We start from the raw sequence: 12,930 nt of genomic DNA, 5'->3' as shown, positions 1-12,930 counted from the left end.
TGTCCTTCAATTACATGCAGTATGCGTTTGTGTTTGAGAATGAAATACAGTTCTAACCGTCCAAGTTTCCTATATGGGATTTGTAATGTAGCTATCTACTATATCCAGGAAAAGAAACGCCTTTCTCTTACAATTCAGAGAGCAGGAAATTAAGTTAATCAGACTTCATTCTGTCTTAAATTCTTTGGCAGCAGAAACAATGAGGCGAACATACCAGCACCCAACTAGAATTAGCTGGTTATTAGGAATCTGAGACTACTCCTTCCAAGACAATTTAGTATATACAATGAAACTTGAGAAGCAGTAGTGAAAGTTAACTCATTCATGTATGATAAGTGAGCCAATACAAATTTGTGGTTGTATTCTTTTATTGATTTATTTCAAAGGAGTAGTGCTTTGCAACACTCAAAATGCACTTTCTTGACTAGTAAGTACAGCAGGAGGTGAGAAGACTTTTCTTATGGAAGCTTCAGGATTCACAACCAAGAAGTACAGGACCATCTAAAATAGGAGAGAGAAGAAATATGTTCATGGCTAAGATTCATAATACCCTGAGTTTTGTTAAGAGACTACCTTGAAATTTACTTGAGTGAAAGATGTATCAGTGCTTTCTAGTGTACACCTGTATATCTTTATAGTCTGCTTCAAATCAAAGAGGCTGCTGAGGTATGAGGATAGAGTATTAATTTGATTCCAAAGTATAAATGGAAAACTGAGTAAATCAAGTATAAGAGCTAAGCCTCTTTCACTGTGTCTGAAATTCAGATCCTCCAGGTGTGGGGGGTGGTTTTTAGTTCTCTTGTAAAAGGTGAACAAGTAATAACCTACTAAGCTGTTTGGGAGAGATTTTTAAAAGCTCTCAGCATTGGCTTTATTTATTTCTTTTTATTGAAGTCAGGGGAGTTTTACCACTGACATTAAAGTGAGCAGATTTAGCTCAGCACTGAGTGCTTCTGAAAATGCCACCCAGGAACTACACATTCCCAATAATTTGATACTATTTAGTTTTGTGCAAACACAAGAATCAGGTAAAGTCTGGTGCATGGTAATATCCCACAAAGACACACAAAGCCAAATCCTGAGCAAGTGAGTAAAATTCTAGCAAACAACTCCCTTTTAGAGGTGTGAGACTACACTGGAAGTGAAGAACTGGCTGTTCACCCCATGTACTGCAATGCAAGGGCAGGGCTAGAGTGGCTCTAATTGTCTAATTGTAAGGGAGACTTGCAAATATGGCAGTTGCTTCCTGCCCCAGCTACCTCAATTACTGAGTCACGGAGTTCCCCACAGCGCACACCTTTCCTGTGTTCTTTTGGCATTGCTGTGTGGAATTCCACTGCAGAAGGGCATGTACCACCTAATGTAGAATGCCTGACACCCCTTGTGCACTAATAAAGCTCTCCCCCCAGTAGTTGATGGTTGCTGCTGCCTGAGGTATTGCATTTCTAGCTTGCCACTGTGCTGATGGTAAATGATTATATATTTTCTTTCAAAGTGGCTTGACTTACAAAGGTAACTCTCACTCAATTTATACCATGGATCCTCTTAACACAGAGTCAAGTATAAGGCTTATCTGCTGCTTCCCTAAAGCCATATTATAGATGACCAGCAAGGACCCAACATGGCTAGAAATCTGTTCATTAATTGTATATCATTTTGATTGCACGCTAACCTTTTCATTACCCTAGGATTTGTCCTAGAATCAATTGAAACATTGCATCTGAGAAGCCTCATGATTTATCAAAACACAAATATTTATTAAATAATGACAAACCTTACTAGAATATCCCCATTTCCTTCCTTCTGTTAATATCTCTCTTTATTTGACAAAGAGAGCATGAACTACACCAGAGGACAGTGCAGAAATCAGAGCAGATGGATCCCTGTTGAAACAGAAAAAGTATCAGTGTGTTACCTGAAGAATTACCAGATTGGACTTCAGGTCAGACTAGATTATGGACTTTCTGTGCTGCCTGTGAGTAGGAGGACAGGACTATTGCAGGGAAAAATATATATTTAATTTTTTTTAACTTCTATTTGGCCTAGATTCATAGGCATTAAAAGATACCAAACCCGACTTAGTTATCTAATAAACAGCCCAGCATTTTAGCAAGGCAAGCCAAAACGAAAAAATAAATGAAGAGCGGGTGATTGTCTTTCATAGGAGGCAGAGAGTGTGGGTAGTGGTAGCAAGTAACCGCATATGTGGGTTTGTTTAGGCACTAAAGAAGTCATTTACTCAAAGAGAGAAGCAGAGAGGGCAGCAGCTGGCAAGCTGTAGAATGGGTGAGGGTTACCTAATAAGTCACACTTTAACACAGGCGTGGACAGCCTGTGGTTCACGGGCTCCACATGGCCCATAAGACTTGTTTACCATTGCCCATGCAAAGGGTGGCCACATTCCACTGGTTTACATCTGGGTATGTTTTTTTCCTACCAGCACTGTACTAAAGTGATAAGCACGTAAAACCAGGGCATGTGAAGTGGGGTGTGTGCTGATTGCATGCAACAGTGTTTCCCAAACATAAAACATTTGTGTGCCCCTTTTGAGACTTCAGCCTTATTGTTGTACCCATCTCCCAGTGTCATCCGACTGTTTATCTCCTGATTTGTGGTCATTTATTTTCTGCCATGTACCCCTTAAAATCCTTTTGCATACCACACTTTGGGAAACACTGGCATACAAAGTGGACTCTGACAGCAATGTGCTCCCTCTGCAGCCAATTAAACTGCTCCTATAGTTCAATCAGCACAGCCTGCAAGTTCTAGGTGCACAAGCCTGGTTAGCAAAACTGTCCTTGCCTGGGAGACTCTTGGTTACAATAATCTTGTGGCCCATTGAGATGAAAGAGGACTGAACACCATTCAGCCCATCCGTAGCCTCAGTTACTCATCACTGCTTTAGCAGATGGATACCAGACTGAAACTGGAAGCTTGGCTAGAGCAGTCAGTCCATCTCCCTACCTGTGCAGGGTATTCCTTAGGTTAAGCTCTGGGGTTCTGTCCAGTTTCCATTTCAAATGTTTTAGTAGTGGGATTTGTTCAACACTTAAATTGGGAGCCTACAATCCAGCTGATTTGCATTTAAGCTTAGGCTATATTTTTTTGAAAGTCAAACTATTCCCTTTCTAACAAAATTATCCTAATATTAGTCCTCACATCATGCCTTAACATCTTATCTAATACCTTTCAGATCTGGGCACTGGCTGTCTCCGCTGTTCTTAGGTGTCAAAAACTATCCACATTTAGCTCTTCATTTTCTTTAAAGGTCAGTGCCTCCAGGCACCAAATTAGCTTCAGTGTTCTCTAATTTCCTTCCCATTCACCTGCCTCCTTCAGGCATGAAAAGATCAAACAGAACAAATATATTCTAGATGTGGTGGTCTCATTGGAGTCAGATATAGGAACTATTGCCTTCCTGCTGTGACAAAGATCCAAATACTTAAAGACCTTAACTCCTATGTTTAGGCTCTTCATTGAAGTGGCCAGATTTTGAAGTTTCTGTTGAGCCCTTTAAAAAACGTGGACAATTCATTTTGGTGCCTAAATAGAAGCATCCGCATCTGATGAAGTGGGTCTTTGCCCACAAAAGCTTATGCTCCAAAATATCTGTTAGTCTGTAAGGTGCCACAGAACTGCTTGTTGTTTTGCAATAGAAGCTGAGGTTTGAGGGTGGGAGGTTAATTAGCCTTTAACATTTCTATACAGATCCCCAAAACCTCTTTGGCTTTATGTTATCATTGCTCTATGGCATTTGTAATCATATACATAAGTTATTCACCAATGGCACCCTGAAGTATTTCATTGTTATTCCTTTCCCTGTCTTTCCACTCGCACAATATATATGTTGGCCATTTTTTTTCGAAGGGACATTAGACTGAATTTCGTTTTATAATTTCATGGCTATATTTCTACCTTTCTGAGTCCCTTAGTATTATATCTCTTTTGTTCATAACACATTGCCAGTTCAGTGTGATCTATTAATTTGATATTCATATTATCTAGTCTTGTTCATTCATTTCTTAGGCTATCCCATCATTTGTGTTGTGTTACACAAGGCGCTAACTCCAGAAACTACAATACTTTTATCTTTGAAAAAACGCACATAACATCCTTGTTGATGAACCACATTTTTAGAATTCTGTCTCCATTCTGCAACACATTTCCAGCTAACCAGGAGAACATTTGGATAAGAGATTAAGGCTGAGGGAGTAAGAACCAAGATTTAGATGAGTAATTTGGGTTAACTGGATATTGATTATCAGGGTTAGTACCATATATGATGTCTGCCATTAGAAATGATCCAGTATGCAGGTAGATAGATATTTAAAAGTAACCAACACTTCCCAAGTGTTCTCTCTCTCTCTCTCTCTCAGATACGTAGGAAAACTCCACTGTAAGTTAAATAATGGCTATGTCATATTTTTCATAAAATCATGTAGTATTTTTCCTAACATCTCAAAGCTCTTTTACAGCTGGGGAAAATGAAAGAATAGCAAAGGGACTTGTGCAAGGTTAAACACTGTGTTGGTGGCAGTTGTAAGTAGAACCTGTCTCCTTGTGCCTATTTCCTTGCTAACCTCTAGATTACAGTGCCCTAAAATCATATGGCAAAACTCCTAGCAGCAGTATTCAGATGGAAGGAATCACATTGATTGGAAGGTGGCTAATGAAAACATGGCCAACTGATTTGCTTAGATCAATGTCCTATTGTTTTAAGGGCTGTTCTTTCAGCATGAGCAAACCAAAATATTAAATAGAAACCAACAGGGATTCCATATTTTGTCCGGTAGAGTGTCCTCATGGCAACACTTGGGCCACACAAGCAGCATTCATCCATGTCACTTGCTACTTGACATCCAAGACAATAGAAACAGAAAGTTCCACATAGGCCTGGATAAAGACAAAACAACAAATGAGACGCACTCAGAGTTCTCTCCTTCATTCTAGCAGCCAGTTAATTTTTACCACCACTTCTTGAAAATTGGGAGGAGAAAATTAGGACAATGGGCCCAAGCGAGTGCAAAGGAGGGCAAGGTCTTTGGAAGGCTTTTGAATGGACAGTGATGTAATTTGAAACTGTAACCTTAACGGCAGTTCGTCCCTGCCCCACCCTGCCCCACACCCGGAAAGAATGAAGGCCATTTACTCACTGCCAAAAATAGTGCATGTTTACACTAGGATAACAGACGTTAGCTGTCTCAGTGGAAATGAGGCATTGTAATTTTTACCATTATGTCACTAAGTGAGGTGAAGCACTGGTAGGAATGTAGAGTTGAACCTATGTGGCAAATTGGAAAAAGCTACATGAGCACTTTGCCTTCAGTAGGACTTGTACAGCAAGATAGTTAACCTGCATTAGTTATCCTGCCATAAACACCTGTGTTGTTCTGTGATCAATAGATTTGGACAAACTGTGTCTTAGGGCTGGAGGACAAGTACTTGGTGTAGCAGAGAGAGAATCTGAAGCAGTGAGGCTGGAGCAAGATCTGAAACTTGAACCACAGGCCGTGAACCAAAGCCAGGCCAGGTATTAAAGCAGATGCTTACAACTTTACTGTCCAGTATGTGAACTTGGCAAACTAGTTTCTAGTATGCTAGGTACTAGAGATTTACGTAACTGTCTCAAGCTACTTCAGATACATCCCAGTCTAGTACATGATAACATGGTTTGTCAAAATAACAAATAGAAAATGTTTTGTCCAAGAAATCAGGAACAAGGAAGTAACAGATGCTACAAAACACAAAGTGGAACAGAAGTTCTTTCTCTGGATCTCTAATGGTAGGGCACTTTGCCTTAATGCTCTGTGTGGCCAAGGAGACAGCAGAAATTCCCACTACTGACTTAACTGTTCCTTGCCACTGGGCAGTCATGTTAGCACATCTGTAGCTCCTATACTAGGGGTGAGCAAAGTGGGGGGCGGGCCCCCTGTGGGGGGGTCATGAAATTTCATAAAGGGCAGTGCCGCACAGTATGATTGGCTGCTGGCTTTCAGGCTCATCCATCTCACTAAAAATGTTGAAATATGTTCCTGTTTTTATTATGTGTATTCACATTTATAACCCAATTAATAAAGTTTTTACATTCTACAGATTTATTCTCCTACACATGCTGGAAAGTTTTTTGTTTTTTCATATGAGCATACCAGAAATTTCCATCGGTTTGGATTACATTAGACAGGTTGGGGGCCCCTGCTAATTGAAGGGATGAAAATTGGGGCCCGGCCTAAAAAGGTTTTCACCCCTGTCCTATAGGATGATAATACCATGCCTTGAGGGGAATAAACCTCTGCTTTTTATGAGTAGTTTGGAGTCCAGCTGAATTAGCAAGTTGTACTTTCTGCTAAGTATTGATAGCATTGGAGCATCCAGGACAGAAGCACTGAGCAGCCTGAACAACATTACCAAAGCAATGACATTCCAGTCTTTCACACTGAGCAACACCTTGGTTTGTGTATGAGTGGGTGATGTTGCCATAACATGACTGGCCCTTAGAGGCAGCGTCCACACTAGCAAGATATTTCCAAAAATCTGGCCATTTTTTTTTTAAAAAACAAAATGTACTCCTTCAATGTGAAATCGAAAGAATGTGGCTCTTCTTCCAGAAGCCCCCTTCTGCTCCCAGATCAGGAAGAGCTCCTCCTTTCAAAAGCTCCTTTGTTTGTAGACACTCTGAGGGCCCTTTTTACAAAAGAGCAGTCCTCACGGTGCTGAATTTTTCAATCCCTGGCCTGTTCTTTTGAAAGAGGGGGGGCTGTATGAATGCTCTCGAATGAAAGAGTGGATTGATCTTTCGATCTGCTTTTTTTCGTGTGTGGACATGCCCTTTTGAAAGAAGTTTTTTCTGAAGAGATCTTCTGGAAGAACTTCTTTCAAAAGATTGCTGTTAATGTCGAGTGAATGTGGGAAAAACGACTACTAGCCACTCCTGTAAATAAATATAACATAGAAAAATGTGATTCCCCCCTCAATTCTTACCAAGAGGCTGAATATACAATATTAATCCAAACATCAATGCACCTTAAGCCAAAACAAAACACAATATTTGCCTATCCACTTACAGACACCACAGTCACTGCAGCAGTCCATCAGATCGGTCTGCCAGACATTACTTTGTGCAGCAGCCACAGAAAATTGTGGCTGTAGAAAGACAACAGGCTGAGCAGCCATTTTTAGTTTCACCGGATGAGTTCAGAAGTTTAATTTCTGAAAGAAAAACAACAGAAGGAAAGGTTTGAAACATCTGCTAGGGATGAGCCATGCCACAACAGTCTGGGTGTCTAATGTTATTGTTGTGTTATTAGAGGAATACTGCATCGCTTTATGAAGTGGTACAATGTTTCTCACTGAATTGGAAGCAATGTTATCCACTGGAGAGTTTTGGTGGATACACTAGGCTAAGTCGTTGTCTACAACAATAGACCAGGAAAGACTTTGGCCCAGTTTCTTAATTTCAGTGGATTTAATTTTTTCATTCAAAAGCACATTTCCTTCTAACACCACGTCAAATCACACCAGATTCAGAGGAAAGGGTGCCACTATCTGAATAGCCAATATACTTCCTAGCAACACCTAATGAGTCCCTGGTCATTTCCCAGGTGATTCCTGACCTATTTGGATCATATGTGCCTTGTGTGATTGGAGACCATCACACCACAAATACTATGGAGGTTATTAAGAAAAAAGGAATTCTCTCTCTCTTTCTTCTGTTCACAAAGTGACCAATTAGCCTTCAGAGGAAGATTTTCCTACTGCAGGTAACAAAATTCTGAGTGGTCAGTTAGTCCTTTGCGCAGGCAAGTTTCCTCTGAGTTCATTGGTGCTCTGACTAAAATCGTGAATTATTCCGCCACCCCCAAACAGCTTAGTGAAATACATATTGAAAGCTTAGCCGCCAAAGGCACCCATCAAATTACAAATCATTGAAGTCTGAAAACATTTCAGCTACTATATTGTTGCATATGACATCTATGATTATCAGTGAAAGATTAAACAAAACATCCTCCTGATTTTTCAGCCTGTTTACTTTGTACATATAACTGCAGGTGGGGCTACTCTTTCCTCTCCACAGTCACTCACCTACCCTTGTTATTTTCTGAATCATTTGCTAGGAACAGAGGAGAGACGCACATAAGGCCATAAGAACAGCCATACTGGGACAGACCAAAGGGCCATCTAGTCAAACAGTGGCCAGTGCCAGGTGTCCCAGGGGGAATGAACAGAACAGGTAGTCTTAAAGTAGTCTCTCCTCTGTCATCCATTCTCAGCTTCTGGTAAACAGAGGCTGAGGACACTATTCCTACTCATCTTGGTTAATAGTCATTAATGCACCTATTCTCCATGCATTTATCTAGCTCTTTTTTTTAACGTTACAGCCCCGGCCTTCAGGTTGACTGTGCATTGTGTGGGAAAATACTTCCTTTGTTTTAAACCTGTTGCCTATTCATTTCATTTGGTGACCCCCTACTTCTTGTATTATGAGGAATAGTCTTGTCTGTTGTCTCCAGACGAGTCATGATTTTGTAGACCTCTCTCATATTCCCCCTTTGTCTTATTTTCCAAGCTGAAAAGGCTCAGTCTTATTAATCTTCATATGGCAGCAGTTCTGTCCCCTAGTTATTTTTGTTGCCCTTTTCTGAACCTTTTCCAAATCTAATATACTTTTTCTGAGATGGGGTGACCACTTATGCACACAGTATTCCAGTGTAGAGGTACTTTGAGGATGCTAGTTCTGATCATACAAATACAGGTTGAACCTCTCTCGAGGCTGGGATCTTCTGGACCTGATCAGTGCAGGACGAGAGAATTTGCTGAACCGCAGGAAGTTAATATTCTTTATTACTTCCAGCGCTTAGTGGGCTCTTAGAAGACTCTTAGGGATGAATTAGAGCTAAATAACAGCACAGAACACTGAGAGCTAGGACTGGTGGCTGCGAACAAGCTTTATGGGACCAAGAGTAACTTGACCACACCCATGATAAGTGGTCACCCAGCTAATTAAAATCATGCTGGACTACCGAGTTTGCCAGACGAGAGTGTGCCAAACTAGTAAGGGTTCAAACTGCATATTAAGTAATAAACAATCGTATTGGGATGAAGGTACATTTATATTACTCTGATTTTATTTTTGACTTGTTCTGTATGTGGCAGCACTCTGAGCTCTCCAAAGGCAGGACTTTGCCATTACTTGCACAACTGTAAATTGTCTGGCAACACCCCTGCCTGGCCTCTTGGTAACATGATTCCAGCAATTTAAATCCCCATCATGTGGTGTCGTACACACTACCCAAGATATAAGATTGGGGCAATAAATAATTTCAATGTGATTGATTGCATTTAATGTCCATTTTCAGTACGCAGCAGCCGTATGATTGTGAAACCTTCCTTTAGCTGTCTTTTTATGTGTTACATGATTCACAGCTATTGGGGACATTGACTGTAAATAGAAACTCATTGCTGATTGCCTTGCTAATCTGCAAACTAAAGATTAAAAGCAAGCCTGTTTGCTCCTTCTTTCTACAATAAATGTTTACCAAGCTGTACAAATAAAACCTGTTATATCCCTTGCTTTTTTGCTGATAATCACACAACAGGTCTTCGAAGAACAAAGAGCCTCCAGTCTGACTGTGATTTTAGTAATACTTCTTCCTGCAGATCAGAAACAGGATAGAGGGCGTCCACTCAAATCACCATGGAAAAAATTCTGCTTGATTGTTACACAAGTTAACTGATGTTAACATAATTGTATGGGTTGAAAATAAAAAAAGTAACAAACACACAACATAAATATAAAATCAGACCTTCATTATGCTAAATAGTGTGTACAAGATGTGTACAATGTTCCGTAAACAATTTTCATGCCATTTAAACCATGAGTCCATTTACATGCCTTCTCCTGTCTTCACTAAGAGATGCTGCCATCACTAACACTATTCATGTCTTGGTGACCAAACAAGATTGCAGGTGAAGAGGTTATTGCATCTTTCAAGAAACTAGAAAGTAGATTAAAAAAGAGGGTAGAGCAAGCTGAAACCAGCAAGCAACGTATTGCCGTCTCTTAAAACATGGATAATATCAAAACACGTAGGATAGAAAGTCCCTTGAATATTTCTGAAAAATGTTTCACAAGCCAATATCACGAGTAAGAAGTATTTTGTCTCCATTAGTTATTTTGAAATACAGGCAAATTTAAACTGTATCAATATTTATTTTTCAGTAAAAGCAGGATCCGACTTCCTGAGAAATATCAACTTCAATACGTTTATATAGTCTGAACAGTAACAGGCAAAAAAACAATAATTAAAAAAAAGCATTGTGGTAGCCAATATGGCATAACTTTGACATAAATGTGACATAATTTTATCCAATACCCATTAGTTAGATTTACAGATTAGTTTATTTTGCCTGAATTGGTTTGTTGAAAAAAACAGAACATTCTCACTTTTTACTTATTTCCCTTCTCAAACATAGACAACTAAGTAGCCGACAGCTCTTGAAAGGTTAATATACTGAGCTTTCTAGGCTCAAGGAAATATGTACATACCACTTACAGAGCAGTCTTGGAGAGAGAAGAGTGTTCCCTTTTCCTGGTTATACTTCAGCCAAGTCTCATATATATATTCCACACACTGCACCAATTGCAATATGTAAACTGGTGACGTTGCTTTGCAAGGTTGCCATTGGCTATTTGTTAATCAAGCAATTTGATTACAGGATATCTCTTTAGATATGTTTCAAGAATGGTCAGCTGTCTGCAGTATGAACTGACATATGTCACATACGGTTATATGAAATAAATTGATTACCCAGCACAAAGGATAAAAATGTAAGCTTGCAAAATTAAAAGGCATAACTGAAGTGGAAGTAGGGCTGATTTAAGAGGTGAGCTGAAGAAAAACGGGGAAGGTCTGTGGCTCAGGGATACTTTAGGTATAGTAGTGGTGGGCTTGTACAATGGTGAGCCATAGACCTCTTCCATTTTAGTCAAAACTCCTTGTAAATTAGCCCCTCTTCCATCTCAACTATGCCTTTTAATTTCCCTGCAGGCTCCCTATATTAGGAGTTTAGTCACCAGAATGCCTCTGTTCTCAGCAGTTACTTAAATGTGTCATCTCCTGCCTTATATCATTTACCATTGTACAGGAACTATGGTTAGAGCATGTGTTATACACGAACATGAAAATTAATTCTTCAGGGCCTCTTCCATGTGATGATAAAACCAGCAAACAACTTCACTGTTGCTTGCCAGCACTGCTACAGAATATCACCCAGCATGTCATCCTCCCAGTTCTTCTGTCAATGTTACTTAATCACTACGTCTGAGGCCCTCCTGAAAATTTATTAGAAAGTTAGGCAAAACAATGGGGACCAGGGATAGAAGGGAAATAATGCCTCCAGAAACAAGAGAGAGTTTGACAAACTCTTGGCCATCCCCCACAGAGTGGACACAAAGCTATTTCCCCAAAGCATTTGTCAAAGATTCCACTAAAATTCAGGTTGCTCACTTATATTCATGACCTGTTTTTTATATTAAACAGAAGAAAGTTTGTTGGCTTATTTTTTAAATTTTATTTGATGACCTTTTGTGACTGGGACGCCAGGGAAGCCAGCTGAGGTCACTCAATTACAGTGAACTCAAAGAAAGGCAAAGGTCACGGTCCAAAGCTGGTGGATATGTCAATACTTAGCTTTGCCAAACCAGCACAAAGCAGCTGCTAGGACACCTAAACTGGCTACCAGACGCCAACAATACTGTTTCCTTAAAGCAGCCTAGCTTAGGTCTCCACCCAGACACCCAAGTCAACTATGATGAGGGTCACTGAAGCTCTTCATCATCATATAATAAAGTTGTACCAATCCCAAAGGATAGGCCACATTACCTCACAGGCTACTAAATATTTCAAATCTTACTCCACATTACGAAGCAAGTATGGAACAATCCTAAACTGACAACGAAAACAAAGATACTACCAGGCGTGTGTATTGAGTATCCTGCTATATGGTTCTGAGGCATGGACCACCTACTCAAACCAGGAGAAAAAAACTGAACAGCTTCCATCTTTCCGGCCGTGACAGGAAATAGCTTGGAAACAAAAAACTGTTATCTGGTAGCTGACCCTTTACTCTGGGCATGCAGATACGCAGACACTCCTTCAGGACACAGAAAACAAACCGTTGCCTTAAAGAGTAATTTATTGACAGAACAAAAGGTGAAAAAATACCAAGAAAGTAAATAAACATACTTGGTTGCTGAGTGTAGTAAAGCAACTCAAAACATCAAGATTAGAACACAGAGAATTACTTCCCTGGGATTCAGTTTATAGGTTACAGAGTACAGGGGAAAAGTGCATCAACCAGCCTAGAAAGGCCCACACCAAATCCAAAATAAAACTACCCTTATCACATCTAATTAAACATTTCCTTTCTACCTACACATCTATGCTCTAATCATGATGTGGCCAGGATATTTACGGGATTAAGCCTGCTTAAGATCAGTTATCTTGGTCTGTCTCTCTTTGCATCAGGCACACAGACTAAGATCCCTTAGCCTACAATTGTTCCAGTTTAGAAAGAATCCCTCTTTCTCCCCGTTGGCTCACCTGGCTGCTTCCCACAGAAAACCCTCTCACTGGGTTTAACCCTTCAGAGGCATTCATTCATGACAGAAGGTATGCTTAATTATTCTGTGAAGAAAGAGAGGGAATGGAATGGATACTTAATATGCATGTGAGAGAGTGTGTGTCTGTGAGATTTTGGAAGTCTTTCACGCACAGTCTTGCTACATGTCCTTTAGAACAGAATATCTTTTTCTGTATTTTATACACATACCGAGTTACTTAGTGTCTTAACATAGTACCCTGAAGAGTCCAGAAAACAAACTAACCAACAAAAACAATGGTTACTTACCTCTCCAGTAACTTCTGTGCTTCA

At 40.0% G+C, this 12,930-nt stretch overlaps 1 protein-coding gene across 1 annotated transcript; it reads right to left on the bottom strand.

Annotated features, from left to right (window-relative positions):
* Positions 1–100: 100 nt before the first annotated feature.
* Positions 101–7,492, bottom strand: LOC142012817 (placenta-specific gene 8 protein-like). The gene is made up of 4 exons (XM_074993697.1): positions 7,062–7,492; positions 4,769–4,893; positions 1,775–1,883; positions 101–501 (listed from the first exon to the last, which is right to left on the bottom strand). Exons 1-3 carry the CDS (start codon positions 7,168–7,170, stop codon positions 1,779–1,781), a joined length of 339 nt encoding a protein of 112 aa, XP_074849798.1. The 5' UTR covers positions 7,171–7,492; the 3' UTR covers positions 101–501; positions 1,775–1,778.
* Positions 7,493–12,930: the final 5,438 nt, after the last annotated feature.

Source organism: Carettochelys insculpta, chromosome 4 (genome assembly GCF_033958435.1).
Source record: "Carettochelys insculpta isolate YL-2023 chromosome 4, ASM3395843v1, whole genome shotgun sequence".
In the NCBI taxonomy this organism is placed as follows: domain Eukaryota; kingdom Metazoa; phylum Chordata; order Testudines; family Carettochelyidae; genus Carettochelys; species Carettochelys insculpta.
This window is presented reverse-complemented; position numbering and strand designations above follow the sequence as displayed.